Source organism: Manacus candei, unplaced genomic scaffold (assembly GCF_025592945.1).
Source record: "Manacus candei isolate 608988 ecotype Guabito, Panama unplaced genomic scaffold, ASM2559294v1 h1tg000081l, whole genome shotgun sequence".
NCBI classification, from domain to species: Eukaryota; Metazoa; Chordata; class Aves; order Passeriformes; family Pipridae; genus Manacus; species Manacus candei.
The window spans coordinates 6,223,390-6,247,091 of record NW_026138129.1 but is presented as its reverse complement, the minus strand read 5'-3'; the positions used below and the strand labels follow the sequence as shown (position 1 = coordinate 6,247,091).

General features: G+C 35.7%; 1 protein-coding gene across 5 annotated transcripts in view; it reads right to left on the bottom strand.

The window, feature by feature from the left end:
• Window positions 1-23,702, bottom strand: part of ADGB (androglobin) — a 111,152-nt gene that overhangs the window by 74,053 nt on the left and 13,397 nt on the right. For 3 of the 5 annotated variants that reach the window (XM_051811291.1, XM_051811290.1, XM_051811289.1), the window contains exons 2-9: window positions 18,507-18,651; window positions 15,633-15,722; window positions 13,350-13,421; window positions 11,954-12,142; window positions 8,593-8,732; window positions 7,248-7,334; window positions 5,475-5,686; window positions 2,242-2,361 (exon numbers count right to left, since the gene is read on the bottom strand). In XM_051811291.1, the coding sequence (XP_051667251.1) occupies window positions 2,242-2,361; window positions 5,475-5,686; window positions 7,248-7,334; window positions 8,593-8,732; window positions 11,954-12,142; window positions 13,350-13,421; window positions 15,633-15,722; window positions 18,507-18,651 (1,055 nt within the window). The remainder of the gene's footprint in view (window positions 1-2,241; window positions 2,362-5,474; window positions 5,687-7,247; window positions 7,335-8,592; window positions 8,733-11,953; window positions 12,143-13,349; window positions 13,422-15,632; window positions 15,723-18,506; window positions 18,652-23,702) is intronic. The other 2 variants (XM_051811293.1, XM_051811292.1) reach the window with 2 other exon arrangements.

Here is a 23,702-nt window from a genome sequence, read left to right as displayed (position 1 = left end):
TTCAGTGCTGATTCTATCGCCTGTCCCACTGTGGAGAGTGAGCAGGTGGCTGGGTTGGGGCTTAGCTGCCAGACAGTGTCAACCCACTACAACATAATAACAGAATCAAAATCAAAAGCCTGTAAGAGAAGTTTCCAAGTACTTAGAAGTAAATAGTATGTCAATGCATATGAAAATAAGCAAGGTAATGAATATACAATGCAATGAATACAGAATGGTTTGCCATTTTAAAAGTTAAATATAAACAGCATCATGAGTAGCCAAATATCTTTTTAGAAGTAGTTCACATTTATCACAAAAAAGAAAAATTTCCCTGAAGTCCTCACACACAATAGGTAGAGTGAAAGCTTACAGCAGGGAAATAAGCACTTTTATCATGCTGGGAATGAAATACTTCTCAAGTCACTTACGAGGGAAAAAAAAAAGAAAAAAGCATTGCTGCATTAAGTAAAGTCACTGTTACAAAATTCCCAAGAACAAATCAGGAACTTATTACAACTACTGCCTCTGGAGTCTGACTTTGAACCAAGACCTAGTTTCAGACGTTATTTTTTGCACAACAATGGTTCTACTGTCCTGGGCCACTCTGCAGACCATGTGTCTCATAAAGCCTGTAAGATCTTTCTCTTTTGGCTACAATCTTACAACAAAAATGCATTGTAATTCAGTAGTATTTCAAATTGCAAGGTTTTTTTTTCTTGCAGTCTAATAATCTTAAATTTGCTTTGTTATTAGAGAGATATCTACCTTTTACTGTTTTCCGAAAGTCTTTTCTGGTTCAAACTTAAAATAAAAGAGTTCTCTGACCATCATACTTTAGCCCTGAATTACTAATCTTTGCAAATAACCTCTTCACAGGACACTAAATGTCTTTCAGAAAAGACCATAAACTGTACTTTAAGTGGCAGAACAAAGATCTAACTATCATGTCATTTTTCATATGGAAACTCTGCCCAATGGTTTTTAATGCTCTTTCACTCATTTTGCACAATTTCTAGAATATATCCCTTGGATCCTTCTGCTTCACCATTGTTTTCTTTTCTATATGACATGCTTGAGTACTAGTTATTCATGTTCCTTATATTCATGTGAAATATATTTCCTATTCCACTCCTACTACCACTAAACCAAACTACTTTCCTGCAATACATTTTAAAATTTATTGCTGTTTAACTAATTTAGTAGTATATGAGGTAGGAATTCAAATAAACGTATTTGCTGATGACAAACAATACTGGTTTGCTATAATTTAAAATTATTTAAATCACCAATTTTAATCACGATTCAAAACAAGAAGCAGGAATCCAATTTATAGTAAGTTTCATTCTTGTTATACATTTTTACTTTGTAGTTATTTCCCCAAAGAAAGATATTCTTATAGATTCTGACCTATTGATTTGCAACTACAAATTATTCCAGTTAATAAATGTTTTTTGCTGCCACACGTATATAAATATAAGCAATGACAAAAGCAAATCAGTTTAATGTACACTTGTGAAGATATTCTACATTTTATGCGAGTAAACACAACATGGCTTTGTTTACTGATCAGTTGGCCAATTAGTATTTAATTGTGGTTTATTTAAATTTTTGGGGTTTTTTTTTAAACATAATAAATATAAATACACAAACCAAGAATTTACTTAATTTTTATGCTATTATGAATGTATCAATACAATAATTTAATTAATAAAGATATATTTCCTGGACAAAGAAAGAAAAAATTAAACATTTACCGCATGGAGTGAATCCTAATGAAAGTTCTGCCCCCCTACCCTTCAACAAAGAACCATTTTTGCTTTTTCCAATTGCAATTCACTGTATAAAGCAGATATTGAACAAATAAATCATTAAAGAGGAAGTTTTTAAAAAAATACAGAAAAACTATAAGACAGTTTACCACTAGAACAAAGTACTGTAATCACAGAATCACAGAGTCACAGAATAGGATCCACAAGGATCATCAAGTCCAACTCTTAAGTGAATGAATTCTATGGTGATTGTATCCATAACCTTGGCATTATTAGCACCATGCTGTAATACTATCAATACTATTCTAAATATGTTATAGATTTCAATCGGTTTGAATGACTTCAATCTGTAATGTGAGCTATAAAGAACTACAATTTTAAAAAAAGTACATACCTCCCCCCAATAAAGTTTAAAACCAAATTAAAGCAAAGTTTTTGTTCTACATGCATCTCCTATCTGTATTTTTAGCTTCAAAACAATAGGACTTACTTTCAGGTAAAGCATCAAGGCTTTGGGATTTTGCCATTTCTGAAGACTGGGGTGCTACCTTGCTTTTTTCTTTTTCTCCTTTGCTTTTTCTCTTTCCTACTTTTTTCTGCTCTGTTTTTTCTAGTAAGCAAAATAAAGATTAAATATTTTTCTTTTTCAGCTATAACTTTCAGTCATAAAATCTCATATGTGTAAATGCTTTGATAATATTTTAGGTAAATTTTAAAAACAATCAACCACAAACTCTTCTAAGTCTTAGGAGTTGAGACACTATAAAGAACTACTGTAATTTAAATTAAAAAAATAAAAAATGTAAAATCCAGATCAACTGAGAAGGAGCCAGGAAGGCTTTTTTTCCCACCTTTCAGTTAGTGCACAACTTTTATGTCCTTACTACAGTGTTAGAAATTCTGAATTTCTAGAACTGTGCCACTTATTTTCTTCATGTTCTTGCTCTCACACATCAGTAATTTCCAAAAAAAAAGGAACATAGATGAGGCATACATTCCCAATGGATATGGAAGAAGAAAGTCTCCCACAGTTTTCTTTCTTTCAAGTCTCAAAATTTAGACTATAAGAAAATACATTCTAATGAAAAAAAAAATCATAGCATTTTAGAATGATTTGGGTTGGAAGGGACCTTAAAGATCATCTAGTTCCAAGATGATCCATGGGCAGAGACACCTTCCACTAGACCAGGTTGCTCAAAGTCCCACCCAACCTGGACTGGAACACTTCCAGGAATGGGGCATCCACAACTTCTCTTTGCAACCTGTTCCAGTGCCTCACCAGCCTCACAGTAAAAAATTTGTTTCCAATATTCAATCTAAACCTGTCCTCTTTCCTTCTAAAGCCATTCCTCCTTGTCCTATCACTACATGCCCTTGTAAAATGTTCCTCTCCAACTGTCTTGCAAGCCCCCTTCAGGTACTGGAGGGCTGCTGTAAAGTCTCCCTGGAGCCCTCTCTTCTCCAGGCTGAATAACCCCCACTCCCTCAGCCTGCCTTCATAGAAAAGGCTCTCTAGCCCTCTGATCATCTTTACTGACCCTCCTCTGGACTCATTCCAACAGGTCCACATCTTTCTTGTCTGGGAATCCCAGAACTGGATGCAGTACTCCAGGTGGAGTGCCCTCTCACAAGGGCAGAGTAGAGGGCGAGAATCACCTTTCTTGACCTGCTGGTCACACTGCTTTTGACTCAGCCCAGGATGTGGCTGGCTTTCTGGGATGCAAATACACACTGTTGGCTCATGTCCAGCCTCTCATCAACCAGATTTCCCAAGTCATCTCCACAGGACTGCTCTCAGTTCTTCTACCAGTCTGTACTCATGTCTGGGATTGTCCCAATCCAGGCATGGCACCTTGCACTTGGGACTTTTTGTCCAGGTCCCTCTGGATGGTATCCTTTTCATTGTGTCAACATAGCTTCACAGAATCACAGAATGGTTCAGGTTGGAAGGTTCCACAGTGGGTCATCTGGTCCAACCTCCCCGTTCAAACAGGGTCATCCCAGAGCACATTGCGCAGGATTGCATGCAAATGGTTCTTGAATATCCCCAGTTTAAAGCTATTACCAGTGAGGGAGGCTCCACAATCTGTTCCAGAGCACAATCACTTGCACAGTAAAGAAGTTCTTCCTCATGTTCAGGTGGAACTTCCTGTGCATCAGTTTCTGCCCGTTGCCTCTTGTCCTATTGCTTGGCACCACCAAGAAGAGCCTGGCTCCATCCTCTTGGCACTCCCCTTTTAGATATTGTACACACATTGATCAGGCCCCCTCTTAGTTGTCCCTTCTCGAGGCTGAACAGGCCCAGCTCTCTCAGCCTTTCCTCGTGAAAGGGATGCTCCAGTTCCCTAATCATACTCATTACCCTCTGCTGGACCTGTTCCAGCAGCTCCGAGTCTCTCTGTACTGAGGAGCCCAGAACTGGACACAGCACTCCAGATGTACCTCACTAGGACTGAGTAAAGGGGCAGGATCACCTCCCTCGACCTGCTGGCAATGCTTTTTCTAATGCATCCCAGGATTCTGTTGGCCTTCTTGGCCCCCAGGGCACACTGTTGGCTCAGGGACAGCTTGTGGTCCACCAGGACCCACAGGTCCTTATCTCTCATGGTGACATGGATGGCTTTATGTCATCCAAACAATCCCAAACATTAATAGAGCATCTGAACAAAGTTTTTAGCCTCAGAGTTGAAGATTACAGTATCATAGCATAATGGTTCCCTGATTCTTAGTCATTTTAGTTACTAATAGAATTTTTAAGTGTAAGAATTTTAGGCAGGATTAAATTTATGAAGTTATCTGGAAAAAAAATCACAGCATCCTGTTGGATGAATGACAGTGATGTTTCCAACGGCTGTATCCCTAGCAATGTCCATTCCAAACTCTGAAATATCTACCACATCGATGGTGGGTCAAAATGATCTCCAAAGAAGAGAGAATACAACCACAGCCAGGAAACTTCTAACATTTTTATAACACTTTTGACATTAGGACATAGCATTTGGGATTCGAAGTGAGGAATTCAGGGATTTTTCTAAAAAATTAGAAAGAAATAGAAATTTTAGTGTATAATTTGTACCTTCCAAAGGCATGAGAATTGTTGTAAAATTTAACTGATGCCTTCAAGTTAAAACCAGCAACTAGGAAAACTCAGTCTCAAATATAAACACTGAAGAATAATATACTGGGACAAATAAGTTTCTAAATCTAAGTTTTTTCATTTACATGTAAATAGGTTAGCAGCTCTTGAAGAAAATTATTACCTATACCTAATAGCATAAAGAGAAAGTTGCTGTAAATAAAAATGCAGGCAGATATTAGAACATACTTGCCAGAACTCTGTAAGTAATCACACTTTGCAACATCCATTATGAAATGTATAATTTACTGATGATCAGAGCAGTGTTGCCTTTGGAGAAACTGTAACTTCTCTGATTGTTATCTCTCTGCAAGGAACCAGTCTTTAGAGAAATAAATGGCTGAAAAAATCTCTGCCATAAAGTGAAGCTATTTTAGTAAAATAAAAGAGTAGTGCTGCTTCTGATGAGATCTATAGCTAAAACAAATGTAATTTGAATTTACATCATTGCAACATGTTCAGTGAAAACAATAAACCCACAGAGTTGCGTGTGGCAATATATCCAAGACATACAAATTCAAAGACAGAGATTACACTAACCTTATTTATGCTTGGTCTAAAGGATCACATTACCTAAAATTACATACCTTTGCCAATGTTATCAGATGTCTCTACTTTCTCAGGTGATTCTGACTGCTTATTCACAGGTGAAACTTCATTTTTTAACTCTGAGTCTTTGGTCTCTTCAGGTTTTGTATCTGACTGAGTAGTATCAAGTTCTGGAGTCTTCTCATCAGGCAACTTGAATTCTGGCACAATCTCTTTCAAAAAGTCCCAGACTTTGTCTAAGTATTCAGACCTTTAAAAGAAAACACGCATGTATATGTCAATGATAATGACATTTGCAATAAGAAAAGAAAATGTGATTTTCATTTCCACAAACACTATACCACAACTGAGAGTTCAACTCCTCAAAAAGCTACTGGGTTATTTTAGCAGATAGAACACACTTGCATGATCCTCTGTATCAGCCAATCTGTTGAGACAGATTACGGACAGACTCATAAAGAAAGAGATGGTGGTTAGAAACATATGTAAATAAATCATCTTTTCTCAAGCTTTATAGTGGATACATGTGGCAGAGAAACTTGCAGACCACTTTACAACTACATTGTATAATAATTTGATTCCATCTCTGTATACTAAAATGCTTCTCAAAGGCACTTCCAAACTGGGCTTTCCTAACAGTTCATCACAGATAGTGCCATGCCTCCTCCACCAATTCTAACAAATACAACAGCTTTTTGATATATGTCAGTAGCAGTCATATTGGTTCTTCACAGAAACTCAGTGATTTCAAAAACAACCTCAAACAGAGTCATGAATAAGTTTCACACAAGCTAACTGAATGCAACCTTTTTCTAAAATAAAATAATTGATTGTACAATGGGTTGTACAATCAGCAAAGTCTCTGTGGTATTCACATTTTCTTATTCCAGAATATAATGTATTTGAAGGAAACAAACCAAAATTTAGGTTACTTAGATTTTTAAGTCCATGGGCTACATACACACTACTGTAAGACACAATTATATCTAAAACCTAAATTGCAAGCATAGCTTGGGACATAAAAATTACTGGAAAAGGGAATAAAATATTCTTTGACTGAACTTATTTAATTCTGAAATATGGCTATAAAAAACCCAATTATATCTAACCATCTATATATAAACCAAAATTATTTGTTATCTATTATTCATTCAAATCTGTATATCAAAAGGCAAGAAGGTGTAATTTAAAAAAAAAGGTCTAAATATTTAGTGTCTGTATCCTGGTCATTCATTTAGTAAAAAGAATGTTGAGCCGGAAAATCAGAATGTCTGTTCTTTAATATATAAAATGAACATAAAACACACACCAGACAAGAAAAATGTTATTGTAGGTAGGAAATACTATTTTTGGTTGAAAGTAGAAGTCTATCAGTTGTTCCAACTTAAAGGTGGAAACACTGTACTAGCTGGCATGAATTATTTCCAAATTTATGACACATACTTTCTATGGTACATTCAGACATAAAGTTACTATTACTGACAGGCATTTTGTAACTGCGAACTAAATGAAACATAGATTTCTCTAAAGTTGTTTTTATCAGTGTCTAATATAAGTTAAAATAATTTTATAAAGAATAGGCATCACTTATCATGATAAATACGTTCACAAGCAACTGTATGACCTACAAAAAACAGATCAATAAAACTGCATTCCTCAAAGGTACATTTCTCAAGCACTGGAATTAAAAACAATACACTTGCTAAAATTGATGGTGAAGGACTTTTAGGGCTCAGCTTTATTTTTCATAATGTCTTATAAAATGAAATATTAAACAATTAATGCGTAAATTGTTTAATAGAGGAACTTACTGAAGAGGAATAACTTCTGGTATCCATCCAGTCAGTGTATGCAGAATTGTAAATTCCTCCAGCTCTCTTTTTCCAGTTTCATGTATACTATAAGACAAAAGCAGACATTTTACAGAATTATAATGAAATCAACTACTGTAGTCTGCAATCTACATTGCTTTATATTGGAATAAGACCATACACAGAATGATTTGATGAAAAAACAAGTCATTACTTGCAATTTTAGGAGTTTACCAAACTATTGCTGACTAACAGCCTACAAAGTCAATATCTTTGCATCAGGTCCATTTTTTTGGCATTCCCTCTGGTACAGTGGCATTTTTCCAAAATTGTTAGCAAGCACACTGTATATCCGCACAGAGTAAAGCCTCTTTTTGCAGAGTTGGAGACATGGATTTGAAATCCCTCATGCTAGAAGGGAGTTATGATTCTACAACTTCCATTTCCTAATCAGCCTATCTATCAGGCTATTCTGCACATGTTGGCTCTATTTCCACTCTACAACACTCCACCCCACTCCACTCTCCTACTGCCTGGAGAGATTTCCTGAGAGCTTCAAGGCTGAAGATGCTAGCACTTGTAAGACTAACCCTTGTGCTCTGGAAAATTGAAGTATTAGAAACACATTCCTGGAGAATTTCATCCTAACAGGCAGATCCCAGCAACTCCCTAGCCTGCGTAGACACACTTTAGCTGACTCTTCGGACAAACATAACTTGCTATGACCAGAATGGGGAAGCCTGACTACCCAGATCAGTGTTTTGAATTATTTTCTCAAGTTTAGTCATTTAAACTCTCGGTGATCATTGTTCATCTCATAGGAACCTGTGGTCATAATTGCCAATCACCGCATAATAGGCCATCCTCCCCTTTTCAGGTCAGTTCTAGGGAAGTGGATCACAGTACAGCCCACAACAGCAGAACTGTGGCAAAGGCATCAAAAGTAGCTTACAATACTTTATTTTCAATACTGATTGAGTCAATACTGGTTAAGGCTGACAATTACAACTTCATTAACGCTTCATAGACATTTCCATTTTGTAGAAAACCACATGTGAAGACTTTAGGAATAATGTCAAACAGATAAAGCAAACAAGGAGAGTACTCCAGTTTCTTTGCAATTTTTCTATGCATAAATTTACAAACACATCTATAAAGGAAACACTGTATCTTCTGTAGCTACAGATGATTCTGCTTTACTGATTTACAGTGTCAGCTTTTGGAAGTGTCTAATTGTCATTACAAAATTTTTAGCGAAATATATTTCCCATGTAAACTGAAACAACTTTTTGCAAATTCCACGTGACTTCACAAAACAAACTGAAATTGAGATGACTAAACATACCTAGTGTTTGCTACCTTAATGAGAGCTTTGGACAGCAACATTGGCCAAAGTTCATTTTGACAGGCTGTAGCTGGTAATAACAAATTCTCCTCTTCACTGAAAGGCATAGTGTCATCCACAATGATCTTTCTCCAGCACCCCTGTGATGGGGGAGGGTGATGGGGGAAGAAGAAAAAACTGAGTTTGAGGTCTGGAAAATGAACATGCATGTAAGAGAACTTTTAACGCTTTCTCAAGAACCCAATTATACATTACAGATGGTTTTTAAAGGAGTTCTCACATAATATATGAGGAGCATGGAAACAGTATTCATAGCATTTCATTACTGCTCTGACTTATTTATTTCAGAGATTAATCTAATTGCAGCTATTTCCAAATATATTTCGTCTCATATATGTAGTCCATTATGTGCATGCATTCATTGCTTTTTCTTCATCTGCCAAAACAGATGATTGAGAAACAGTAATTATTAAAAAAGGGGTTTAACTAAGATACCAGCTTAGTAAATGCCTCTTTAAGGTCTCAATCTGGAAAATACTTGTGATATAAGCAGTCCCCCTTGCTTCCCAGAAACTATCTGGGGATGTTGGCTGCAGTGGTTAGTGTTCTGGAAAGCATTAATATAGTATCTTATGAAACACCATATGAAACAACACAAAATGATCAAATGTAAAAAAAAAAAAAATCTATACTTCCAGGATAAGAAACAAACAGGTAAGACAAAGTATTGATATCTTCAATACCAGATACTTTGTTAGTAAACTGAGCTAGTATTCACCAAAATAATCTTGTCTACCATTCTCCAAAAAAAAGTCTCTGTCCTAGTGGTGAAGACATAATAGGAGAATTAATGGGGCAATAGCAAGTACTTCTGCAAACTCACCCACTAAATGATGAAGAATGACCAAATCACTAAACTGTTCACCTTGTGTTATCAGAGGGCAAAATTACCACTCTCTGCTTGTAACTCAACTACAGATTCAAAGTGAAATGACATCTGATTATGAGTTCTGTAGTTCTCAGAAGAAAACAAATTTAGGCCACAGGGCAAAGATAACCAAAAAGCATAGAAGAGGTTAATGATTTTTAGGAGAAGTGCTACTTTGTGACAACCAAAACAAAATACTTAAGATTTCCCAAGTTTGAAAAGGACTAGTAAGTGAAATGATCACATATTCATCTACTCTTTCAGTAATTGCTGAAGTTTAATACGGACTGCAGTATAAGTTGATAAGTAAAGGAAAAGACACCAGAGAAACAAAAAAAAAGTATGTGGGGCAAGTCTATGGATATAAAAAGGTGAGGAAAGGGTAACTACAGAAACAAATTCAATAAACCTGAGGAATGCAAAGTGAAAGTAGGATGTGGGGTAGAATTCACATATGGTGTAAATCGTATGAAACATTATTATCCACAGATTGATCTCAAGGACTACAATCCCTCAGGACTCAACACAGCATTTTGGTGAAACCAGTTCATTACTCTTCCACCTTTGTCTCAGTTTTAATTTCATTTGCCACTTTCTCCTGTAAATCTGTTTCTCCTCTATCTCTACTGATATATGTCTTTCCTCATTTACACATTTTCTTTAATCTTCCAACATTTGACTCTGTTTTTTCCTGCTTTTCTTTCTGTGAAATACAGCTGTACAACCAGAGGAAAAGAAATTAAATAAACACAAAGGCCCAAACTGAAACAAGCACAAAAGTGACAAAGAAAATAAAACACCCTGGTAACTCTTGTACATGCTTTAAAAGGCAGTCTTTTATCCTATGAATACACAACATCTGCAGCATTAAATTCACACACAGGATAATGTCTTCTTCTGAGGAACATGGACAACAGAATTTATGCCCTCTCAAACTCAGGCAACTCTCACTCCCTATGTGAATGTAAGTTATTCCATATGTGGAGGTAGTAGAAAGGGATTAAAGTACAAAGATCAGTGTTTACAAAGCCATTGTGCTGTCTACTCTCTTATATGGATCTGAATCATGGGTCATCTACAGCCACCACCTGCGACTCCTAGAACGCTTCCATCAACACTGTCTCCGAACAATCCTAAACATCCACTGGTCAGATTATGTGACCAATACATCTGTTCTAGAACAAGCAGCAGTCACAAGTATTGAGGTCATGTTGCTGAGAACACAGCTGTGCTGGGCAGGGCACGTCTCAAGGATGAAGAACCACCATCTCCCTAAGATCTTGCTTTATGGTGAACTGGCCACCGGCTGCCATAGGAGAGGAGCCCCGAAGAGAAGATACAAGGACTCCCTGAAACAACATCTCAGCCTTGGCCATATTGATCATCAAAACTGATCTACTCTGGCCTCCAATTGGGAGGTCTGGAGACACACCATCTATAACGCTGCTGATGCTTTTGAGAACGCACGCAGGATCACCCTTGAGGAGAAAAGGTAACGCAGAAAGAATTGTGTCTTGCAGAATATACCACCTAAGGAGTCTTTCTGCTGTGCCTTTTGCAACCAGACCTGTCTATCTCGTATTGGCCTTTTTAGCCACCAGTGTGCTTGCAACAAAGGTGAGTAGAGTCCTTCCCAAATCTTCATTCGCGAAGCCCAGCCATGAGTAAGGGATGATGAAAGCACAGGCACGTAAATCAGGTAAGTGCTTCCCCTTACAGGGAAGGTCACTTCCAACTTTCTGTTTCCAATTGACTGTGTAAAAAAATATTTTCAAGTTTGGGCAACTGGAATTTTAATAGGGTCAGTTATACGTTTCAGTGTTTTGTCACATATTCTGTTTGCAAAAGACAAATGTAACCAGAATAACCCTATCAACATAGACAAGTTTGTGTCAGTGACTATTTCTTTATTAAAATGAGGTTAAATATAAAATTAAGTGTTCCCTGTCGACCGAAAAATGTGTTTAGATGTTTCTGTCTGTTATCTTTAGAAACTCATGGGATGTTTCAGTTTTACCAGTACATCTTCGGTGAATTGTCCTCACACTGGAAGTCTTTAATCACTTTTAAATACACCTGGATACAAATAGCTCTGTGAAGTCAACCGAGTTACTTAAACAATAAGAAGCATTCTTAATCCTAACATAACAAAGGTGTGGGCCACGTCTGATTCTACCAAACATTTGCATCAAACCTACAAAACTACAAAAATAGAATATTGTCTTTTCAATAATAACTCTGTTTTATCAAGTTCTAAGTTGTACAAAAAACCACATGAACTATAAGATTGTATTTTTATTAACAAGCATCAACAATGTGTCAACACTTCTACAAATCTATATCTTTTCAATTATAAAATACATGTACACTAACCATTAAAATTTGCTATGCTAGCTGTATAATATTTATATATTGCTGGAGGAAACTACTCACCATCCAGTAAAGTTGCAATACATATTTTCCGAATTTATTGTACAGTGGCATGTGTTCCTTCGTAGCTTTACATAAAGCATAAATATGTTCCCATGGTTTCCAAAAAAGTGTGGGTATTTCACTAGTTAAAGACTTTTCATTATATATCCTCCAGACAGCATAAATCTCACTTACAATCCACCTCATCAGCTAAAATCAGAGGAAAATAGAAATTTTTTTCAAGTAACATCTTTTTGAAAAAAAAAAGCCAAGTTATAATGATCAAAGATTAAAACAGATTGTGTTGTAAATAAAGAAGTGACATAAAGGCATAGATATGGTTTAATGGAAAAACTAATTTCACTGGTACAACTTCTCTTAAAAGCATTACAATATCTACGTACAATAACACAAACTTCATGAAACTAAGGAAACGTACAATATAAATTATGTTGTTCATCATTTAACAAAGACAATTTTATGTTACAGGACTTGTGAACTGTCACTTGTTTTACTGCTTATTACAAGACAGCTACTAAAAATCAGTATTGGCTTTAATACTCATTATTTATACTTGGTAAAAAAAATCCTAAATTATTAAAAGTATTTAATAACTTTTAAAACTTAAAATAGAACCTTTAACTAATCATGCTTTAGTGCATGTGTTTTTATAACATGCAGATTTCTGATTTATACCATACTTTCACAAGTTTTACCAAACTTTCACAGTGATGTATATAAACTAGAGTGAAAATACGATTTTACAAGAAGAAACTTGCCCTAAAATTAATTAGCATTTCTGTGGGCCTCAAAATTTACACCACCAGTTTTCTGATGGTTTCCTCTCATATATCTCTGATGCTGAATTTTGAATTTTCATTGAAGCATTAAATGAAATAGAAATTATGAAGTAATATTACATTCAGTAAGGCACTCAGATGCCTTGGTACTACCTGTTTTATATTTTCCTATGATCTGTAGAAATTCATTTATTTACCTCTGGAGAGACTGGCTGGGTGACAGACAGTTGCACATACATGCAGGCACACTAAGACTTCAGGAAAGTTTGAATGAAAAATATAAATCCTTTCTAATCCAGCCTATATTTGCTCTTATCTTTAGACAGTACTATCTAGTAGTAATTATAGTAGCTCATATACTATATATATATTTAACAAAAAAAAAGTTTGGAAAATCTCGATTCATCGTCGATTTAATTTTTCAAATTCTAAAGAAGGTAAACACTAATTATAAAAATCTAGATTATTTCTCGCCATTTTATTCCCATCATTCTTTTTCCACTTAAAAAATTGTCACAACTTATTTCTTCATGGTAGAAATTTGGAGTGAAATTCACAAAGTTAAAGAGAGATAAAGAAGAATGAATTAATTTTTTTTTTGACGTATTTCTGCCTACCTCACTACAAAATATATGCTCATTTGCTGAAACAAGGTCAAATGAAGTTTCATTTTGGACAACAACAGGAACCTAGGAGAAAGTAAATTAGTTAAGTCCATAGCTAAATTACCTGGAAAAAATTAAATTAACATTAACATTTAACTGTAATGACATGCAAATGTTAGACATTTGGCAAATATTCATTAGAGATTCGTAAACTAGAAATTTCTTAAAATGCAGATGTTCCAAATTTTTAAAAAATAAGAATTATTTTTACCAGGATATTTAAAGAACATCAAATGAAATAATCACATAAAAAATTTGATATTCCTTCATTTTATTAAGCATTTTTGAAGTTTTGCATTTAAACCATGAGCATAGCTTTGACTCAAAGTCATCCACCAGGATTCAAATGGAATTATTTTCTCATGGTCAGTTAGAAAGCGGTATTGTCAGTATATAAATGGTGACTTTGACTGTATTACATAGTTTTGATGACTATTACCTGTTTATACAACACATTTCCTTTAGGGAGGCAGTTCAGAAATAAGGTACTGGGATTGTAGTTTATTGAACTAAATGTATCTGTGCCTCTCATCACATACTAGTGATCATTGCTTGATTCTTTGCTTACTGCACTAAACAGGCTTGTTTACGCTTTCTTTTATAGTTACTAATAGATTAGGTAGCAACATGTATCATTCTTAATAGTCTTTCATCACTTGATATTTACATTAATTTTTAACAATAATATAAAATTTCTAGTAATCGTTGCTTTTCGATTCAAAACACATACTGGACCAAAAGACGTATCAAAATTTTAATCAGGTCTTAAAGAAAACAAATGCTTTCTTCATAGTGCTCTAAAGAGAAAAGTTACTTTTAATATAGATACATATTTCCACGGCTTTCTGGGCTGCCAGCTCTCTTGCCCTCATCTTTCAGATACCTCCACTCAGTTTATGCATTTTGGCAGCATTTCCTATCCAATCTTTTGGTCTTGTCAATTACTTCTCTGACCTCCCCCTCCTCCTTCCTCCATTAAAAATTAAACTTGGACCTCTTTAGTGCCTATTTAATAAAAAATGGAACTGACAAGCTGACAAAAGGAAAACTGACAAGCCTGAAAAAGCTGGAAGGATGGTCCAAGTGCTTTAAAACTTCAGTGTTTCTTCTGAAGCAAAACACTTCAAAACTTAAGATTGCTAACAGCATTAGAGGATACTAAACTTTGAAATGGTAGGCTGCTTATTTTCTTTGTAAATAATTTTAAAAATATATCGAATAAAAGCTATGCATAATTTTAAAATGTTATGGTTACCTTCCAGACAAGTACTGTCAAAGACATGGACATGTACTGTGTATAGCCCAGAGATATACAACAGCTGAAGGGAAAAAAATATACTATCGTTCTGGTAAAGTTAGTTGATTTTTTCATGATAAATATTTAGTTCAGATACCTGCTCAAGGGCAGCCTTAGTTGGAATAAACAAACATTTTTCTGCCATGAAGCTGATTTTTAAGTGAGAATAAAAGAACACAAAGAAAAATAGAAAGGCCAGTTGTTTTCTAAATGAACATGGAGTTAAAAAGCGAAGCAGATGTGGGAGGATACACTGCCATGATGTTTTGCACCAGGAAGTTCTGGTGCGTGGTGATCTTATCCCACTAAGAAAGGCACTCAGATTCTTTATAGTATCATTGAAAATGCTATTATTAGAGCTAACTATAATGAAAGGGGTTAGCATATGCAACATGATGTCCTTTTAGACACTGGGAAACCCAAGTTGTGTGGCATCAAGTAGGTCTGTGATCCATCTGTGCAGCACTCCGTGCAGATCCAATCCATAGAAAGGATATTCTGACAGGATATTCTGACAAGAAAACAACTCTGTTCATCATTTCTCATGTAAAATTGAAAGTATGTTGACATAAGAAGGTGTTGCTGTGGTTACACAAAGGGAAGGACATGCAGGTGGTATAATTGCCAGTAACAAGAAGGAGCCACCTGCAGGCTCCTCCATTACCATGAGCTATCTGAGCTTTTTCAGTGCCCAGGACTTACAGCCAGCAAGCACCACACCAGCCTCAGGGCCAAGCTGTGTGCACAGGACAGGTTAGCTGTTACAGCTGTTACACAGGATCACTGACTCCTCACTGTACAGTAGTCTCCTGGACAGGATGACCCTGTGTGGTCAAGTGGGCATTACCTGTTGAACTAATTTCCTCTACTAATTTCCCTTTACTTTTGACAAGCTAGGTGAGCAGCATTTTTTCATCATGACCTTGCTTGTTTCTTACCTGTTTTGTTATAAACTCCTGTGGACGTTTCCATGAATGTACTTTTAAGGATGCTGGCAACTTTATTTTCCCTTCAGGATCATCAAAGAACTGCGACATAAAATATGCATGCACAAAAATGGAACATTTTTTATTAATTACAGTATTGTATCTTCCACAAGTTTTAAAATAATATATTGCTCACATGATAATTCACTTAGGGAGCAAAATAGCATAAAAAGGAACTAAAGTATCTACAACTGAAGTACAAGAGCCCAAAGCCCAAAATAAAGATTTAGCACAAAAGCCACTTATATGTCCTGAAAAGTTTATGTGCCCTGCACTGTCTAAATAGGTCTATATGAACTGATTTTTTTCTTTTCCACCTTTCAGAAAGCTCTCCAAAAAAAGCTTAAGCTTTTGTTAGGTACTCTTCTACCAAGTTGTTTCTACGTACTTTTTCTAACTCACGTATTTTTATAGCTTTTTTAATTGAATATTGAAAGTAAATATCTAAAGTGGTATTTAGACACAAAGCATGTTCCCTGCATTTAACACTGCTATAGAAACCAAAGAGAACTATAATTATACAGCATAATGAATTAGCCCATTAAAGAGAGAGTCCCATATAATTTTCAAACCTGCATTTCTAAAGTGATACTCATCCTCTGTGTGCACAGAAGTCATCATGATATATTATATTTGTTTACTTAGTAGCACAATGTAGGATGAAGAGACGCCTCTGATTCAGGTCATGTTGACTGAGAAACTAATCAATTACATAGTTAATGCCTTTTATTTAAGTACTTACTAACCAAAGGAAGGCAAAAGAAAATACATTACAAAAGTGTAAAACCCAGACACAAACCAAAGACTCCCAAATAATACTTTCCCCACCTTTTTTTTTTTTGTAAGCTCCTTCAACATAACGGTCTGCAACAAGCTATTTCAAGTTCCTGAAGGAAAAAAGATTAGTTGGGGGGAAAATGAATCTTTCAGGACTACTTTTCTTTTTTTATGGAAGTTTAAAGAAAGCTTTGTAGCCTGGACCACGAAGAATTATGTTAACAGAGTTTATTCTGCTTTCAGAGACATCCAATCCTGACTTCATGGCTGGATGAAACATGAGCTAAACAGGAAAGTTTAGCTCTTAAACACTAGATAAACCAGAGAAAGGAGGCAGATGGAATGACCCAACACTACACAAAGAAATACTAAAAAAAATCTGGAAAGATGTACCCTTCTTTAGCTTCCTAGTGCAAAGATACTTTGAAGAAAAATATAGTAGGTTCAACTAAACTTGGCTGACAAAATCAAGTTTAACTTATCTTTATTTAACGTAAGAGACAACTGCCAGGTATCAGGAGTTCATGCTCTAAGGACAGGAGTCTCAATCACAAGTTTTACAGGAAGGACATGGAAGAAACAGACACAAGAGAAACAGATAAGGTCAAATGCACAGTATCTGCAGTCCACTGTACCGCTCTGAGAGGCTATTGTGTAGGGGTCCTTGGTAAGAGAGATTTAGTGTTACAAGGATAGAGATCACTTCCAACTGATTCCTTTTCCCACACAAGAAAATAGGACTGCTCATATTCCTGTTCTAAGTGTACTCAAAGGTACTGGATGCCATTACTAATTCTGTTTCTAACTGAAATAGCCTACACAATATTGAATCCTGGCTATCTGCTTGAATCAAAAGAGGCACATTATAAAATTCTTTAGTTCTGTAAATTCATCTGCTGTGGCCAACATATTTTATGATTTCTTTAAACATGTAAAAAGAACAATGTTTCATATAGCTTGTAGCTGAAGAACTGGTGAATCCAGTAAACCACTCAGAATGCCTCTTGTGTTTTCAGATTTTAAAGTTTATCTATTATAATAATGTCTGGCAGACATAACAAATTAGTGCTAGATAAATGTTAAGAGTACAGCCCAAAGACACAAAATGGGGTAATGGAACAGAAGAAAGATACAAAGGGAAATTATTTACTTGACATGTTAATGGCAGTATTCAGTAGAGAACTTATACCTTCTCTGAAAACAATACTTTGGCCCCTTAGGAGTATAATATATTAAGGCTCAGGATAAGAAAAAAATAATCTACAAACACATATGCCAACATATACATAGTACACAGAATACATTCAGAAGAAACATATGGACAATGCAGAATTGGCACATAAAATAGATGATTAAGCATGGCACTTAATGGATTTAAATATCACTTTAAAATGCTAAGTTTAAGAAATTCTTTCAGAAATAAATTTACTACTACTCTGCATAAAAGACACATTCTGCAATGATAACTGGCTTGAAGGAGTAAAAATTCCGTATGAGACTTATAATTCATTCCAAAGTTGGAAAACTGAGGAACTTTTCTGCATCTGGCAGGCACTTTCTGCAAAATAACAATATCCCTCAAATCATTCTCTGAACATTAGAACTGCAGACAGCATTTCACCGGTCCAGAAACTGAGGTGTGCAAAAATATACGGATGGGTGGTGCATCAAACCTTTTGAGTTCACAGAAACTGCACTGCCCTGAGAAGCGATTTCTCTGACATACTACAACAGTTCAGCTCTTCCCACATCCCCAGTTTTAATTATGTTATGAAATAGATTTTGGGGATGAATTTTTTTAAACCATTATGGTGCACACATTAATGTACACACTGTGTGCATTAATGTAAACAGTTAACTTAAAAAGTAATAAATAAACGATGCACAATACTTCTAGTTTATTACTGCAGTTTAATAGGGAACTACTTACACACATTGAAAAGATATGATATGATTTATCAGTAACACATTATTTTGAAGTCGTGACAAATATTCTACTAAATACAAGTAAAAAAAATGAAGAGAAATAGGATGTGTCACACAACTTACTGAAACTTGACCTTTTCCAGCTTTTTCTTTTCCAGGTTTCCCAGGATCCCATTTTTCTGCATTGATATCTGCATCATTCCATTCTGGCCAAATAGGAAATGTCCACTTCTCGTTTGAAGCACCTACCTGGGAAGATGCAGGTGCCCTGGGAAACACACAGTGGCATGAATAAAAATGCATAATATATTAGACAACAGTAGCAGGAGATTTTTACCATATATTCTTTTTTTAATGTACTGTAATAGAAATTTTAGTGTTTGTAACTACAATAACTTTTTGTCACTAAGATAAGCAAGCCTATAGAAGTGCTAGATGGTGTTATTAGGTATAAACTAATGAAATATTTAAATGCATTTATATGAGGAATCCTGCTGAGGTAAATGGGATAGCTGAAGCACAAAACCACAATCTGAGGACAGTTTCCTCCCTCTTCCTTTCCCTCTGTTTCAAGACACATTGTTATCTTTCCCCTCTTGTACCAGCCCTAGCATTCATGATCCAGTTCAACTCATTTCCCCAATATGAAGGCTTTCTTTCTTTTTTTCTGACTTATTTCTTTAATCAACAAAAAGGAGCTTGCCATGGGTAAAACTCATCTTGGGGAAAAAGACTCACTTCTAGGAATCTGTGAGCTGCTAGACCAGCCAGTTCTGTCTCCAGGTAGTTTCATTCTCACATTCTCAGGGCCTTTTGTGCTCCCAGCACTCTCACTACCTTCTTCTTGGGTTTCAGAACTCTGGCAAACAGTTTGCTGAGACTGCAGGGATTTTCACAAGACTAATACACAATGCATTCATAGCCACCAACTAGCACTAGTAGTACCTGTGAGTGTCATTTTTTCAGTGCATACAGTGGACCGAAATCTGGATTAACTAGAATGAGAATACATCAGCTCCTTCCTCCTTAACTACCAAATCTGGAGGCAAAGAAAGTACACGCAGGTCACAATTATATTTTCCCAAACCCATTGAAAATAAACAGTAGATGTTGTTCACTCAAAAGAACAAAAGGAAGAAGCTGAAGGGACTCAAGAAGAAACATGCCACCAAGAACTGAGCAAAAGGGTTTAAACAAATCTTATTACAGAAAAAAACTTACAGACTTTGACTCGCTAGAAAAATAGACTAAGGTCAGAATTTCCTCTTTGATACTCAGCAGTATGCTGCAGCATTAAGAATATACTTACATGGTAACATGATATTTCTATTACATGATACACATCAATCATATAAAGCTAAAGAAGCTGTCATTTTCTCTTTCCTTTCCTCATACCACACACAAACACCTTCCTCATACCAAACACAAGCACCTTTCTTTTCTTATTCTTTTTTTTTTTTTGATGAGGAACAGCAGAATTACTACAAACATGTCCACGAGATCAGGAAGATAACAGTGTTTTGGGCTACAGCTGAAGAGCTAACTTTACAAATTGGTGCCAAAAAATATTTCTAATAAAAATTAAAGCTTAATTTCTTTAGGAACTGATATCTTCAAGAGATTTCAAAGGGAAATCTTCCATTTGGGGATTTTTTTGATATTTGAGAACAGGGGGTTTTTATACCTCCTGTACATATATTGCATATCATATAATGTGGATATTTACACTGATGTACAGACCACCAGTGATAGCATATAAAACCATACACACAATTTAAATTTTTGAATTATTGCTTTCTCTTGAGATTTTGGTGACTTCATAGAAAAAACTGAAGTCTGATTATGATTTACAGCATCAATCTGATTGCAAAAGCATTTTACATTTCAGATAAAACGATCGCAGTGTCATAATACACATATGCTCTTTTTCAGTTGTTGTACACAATACTCAATTATTGCTCCTACATAAGTGCAATGAGATTTATGACTATATTCTAAAGCCAAACATGGACTACATAAATGAATAGTCTGACTAGGGAAAATGGTGCGTAGCAAGTGACAAATGAAAATACTATTAAGCCCAATCTTCCATAAGGTGGAAGCAGGGACAAGTCACTTGGGGGAACAGACATTGCTCAAGTGTAGTGCAATGAAATTACAAAAGCAAAAGCTCAGCTGGAGCAGAAATCATCAAAGGATGTTAAGGGAAAGGGAAAAAGCTTCTATAAGTATACTGGCAGCAAAAGGAAGACTAAGTAAGGAAAGTGCATGTCTGCTGCTCAGTGGGGTGGGGAAGTTAATGACAAAGAACATGGGAAAGGCCAAGATACTCAATGCCTTTTTCTGTCTTGGGTTTTGTTTGCAAATTTGGCTCTCAGGCCTCCCAGTCCAAGAGTCTACTTAGAGAGTCTGAGGGAGCAAAGCATTATCTACAGTAGAGGAAGGCAGCTAGATAGCATTTAAGACAACTGGACACACACAGCTCCGTGGTGCTAGTTGGGATGTGAGCAAAGGTAGAGAGCTGACTGAAGTCACTCCAAGGTTCCTGTCAATCATATTTAAAATACCATGGCAACTGAGAAAAGTTCTGATGACTAGAAAAAGGCAAATATTATGCTCATCTTAAAATCTGGGATTTGGATCTTCAGAATTAAAGTGGTGGAAACAATTTAAACTCAAATGGACAAGGACCTAAGAAACCTGATGTAAGCTGCCCCTGCTTGAGCAGGGAGTTTGAAACTAGATGGCTCCCAGGTGCACCATTCAATGAACATTTTCTGTGATTTCATAATAGTTTTGTTGTTACCAATAGTAAGGACAAAGAAATGGGTAAAAATAAAGATTTCTCACTGTCTAGACATTAGCTACATTCATCCACACCACCAGTAACTTAATGGAAGACAGCTGTGAAAATTCAGTACCATCTGTGCCTTCTGTTGTGTAAAACATTCCCAAACATGGCTTCTACCTCTCTAACTGGAAGGAATATGTATTCTACAGAGTGATACCTCACTTTACTTTTTCATCTTTGTCACTTCAGTAATCTGTAAATTGACTCTCTATTGCCTTTGATCTTTCATTAATGGTACAATTTTTTCTCCAGCGTTTTCTTGAAGACTCAAATGATGCTTCATTCTATATTCAATATTTAACAAGCAATTGAAAACCCTGAAGTATTTATCAGTTTCTTTGGATTACTAGGAATGTTTTTATCAGTTCCAGTTTTTTCAAAGAATCTGTTGCATCTGCACTAGCCTCATGCATAAAGAACAATAAAAACCAAAATTCTAGCTGTACAAACAGCTTCAACACTTGTGATACTTTGAAACCTGACTCCTTTTAACACTGGTTTAAATACAACTCCTGACAGCTTCTTACATATGCAAAAAAAATGATAATTTAGAATTCTCATTTTTTGTACTTTTTTCCTACTTCAGATGAAATATGAATGGTGTATGCAGTGATTTGAAATATTCAAAGACTACTAATTTTTTTAAATCTTTTTTTCTACCTCTAAGTCAGCATTTTCTCTTTTAAATATAGAGAAGCATGGAATTTTCCCTTATAATAATGATAAAGATGCTCTGAAGCCATTCCCAAAGAAAATTAAATAATAATTGCAATAATTCATAGAATCATATTATCATAGGATGATTTGGGTTGGAAGGGGCCTTAAAGATCATCTAGTTCCAATCCCCCTGCCAAGGGCAGGGACACCTTTCACTAGATCATGTTACTCAGAGCCCCTCCTCATTTCTTGCTATAAGATTTCTGACTGCTTTGGGACAATAACGGAATAATAAAAAAGCGTATTTTTAAAAAGCAACAATAAGATATGGAAAGACACTCCTAACTTAGTTCCACACACAAAATTATTTTTCATTGCACTTTGACATAACAGAATACCCTCAACACTAACAGTGTGGAAGACATGGAAACAATGCAATCTATGACTGAGATGTCTAAACTAAGCTGGGGAAGCCCAATGCTACTGCATCTCTAAAAGGATAATTCAATAAACTTTTGGAAAAATTAAATGGTCTCCAAGCATAAATAACAAATGAAAAAAGACAGTTGAATTTATTAAAATACTGTATTTGGAGTAAGGTTATTAAGAAGTTCCTTTATTACAAGAACTAAATAATATAACTCAAATCTTCATTTGCAAAGCCTAGCCATGATGACACTACAACTCACTGAGAATTCTTTGAAACAAAGTATACGACACAAGGCCAATGGAAATTGCTGGTATTTTATGCTCAGGCTGCATGGCTTCATTGTGTAAGAGTATTTTCTAAACTAACTTACGGGTACACTTCTTTTTAATCCTGTGCTAAACCCTAAAGGAGAAAAGGGAAGAATAAATTGCCAAATGAGAGAAACACCATGAAGTTGGCACTAATTCACCTCTGACCCTTTAAGCAGCTTCTCCAAAAATACTGGTATAATTGATGTAGTGCCAACAGGGGAAATGGGGGATGGCAGGATAGAGAAACACAGCAGGGAAAAAACTGCAGACAGATTGCAACCTAAATTTTTCAGAGACTTCAGATTCAATAGAGAAACAGGAAACAAGCCCACAAGGAAGTGTGCTCTCTCAAGTTAAACCACATAGTCATTTATTTAGCCTGTGGACATATACACTACCCCACTCTGTAAGTAAGATCTTGTCAACATGGTCAATGGAGTCTAAGGAGCAGTCTTCCTAAAACAGTTAAATCTATCTGTAAATTATCTATGATCATTCCTTACTGAGGGAATGCAGCAAGACTGAAGGAAGTCTTCTCAAGAGAATTACAGAAGTATTGGTATTTAGTTTCAGAACAGCATGGCTACTCCACCTTCCTTTCCCAGTACTCATGTCACTCTGGATCACCAGACAATAATAATTTTGTGACACTATACAGGTTTTTTTAGAATTCAGAAAGATAGTGTGAGGCAGTTAAAAAAAAAAAGGGTCCCTTTCCTTGGATTGTTTGAACAGTCAGAAGAAATGATTTCTGGCCTCAGTAGAGGCTTTTATATTAGGAAAAAGGGCAGAGAACAAACAGTCGGTTCAAGGTTGTCTCCAAATATGCCCTGTAGAGAAATTATTTAAGTTTTTCCTTAATCTCTTCAGAACTCAAAAGGCTCCTTTAAAGACCTTATTTATAACAGAAGTTCTTTTAAACTCCAATCGCTGAAATGATTTATAAAAAGTAGCATCTGAATATCTTATAAACCCACAGCAGAAATCATGGTAAGACTAAAGTTCATAAGAATCTGGAAAGGATATGAAAAAGTTTGGTCAAGTATCACTAACTCTGTGGCAAAAAGATT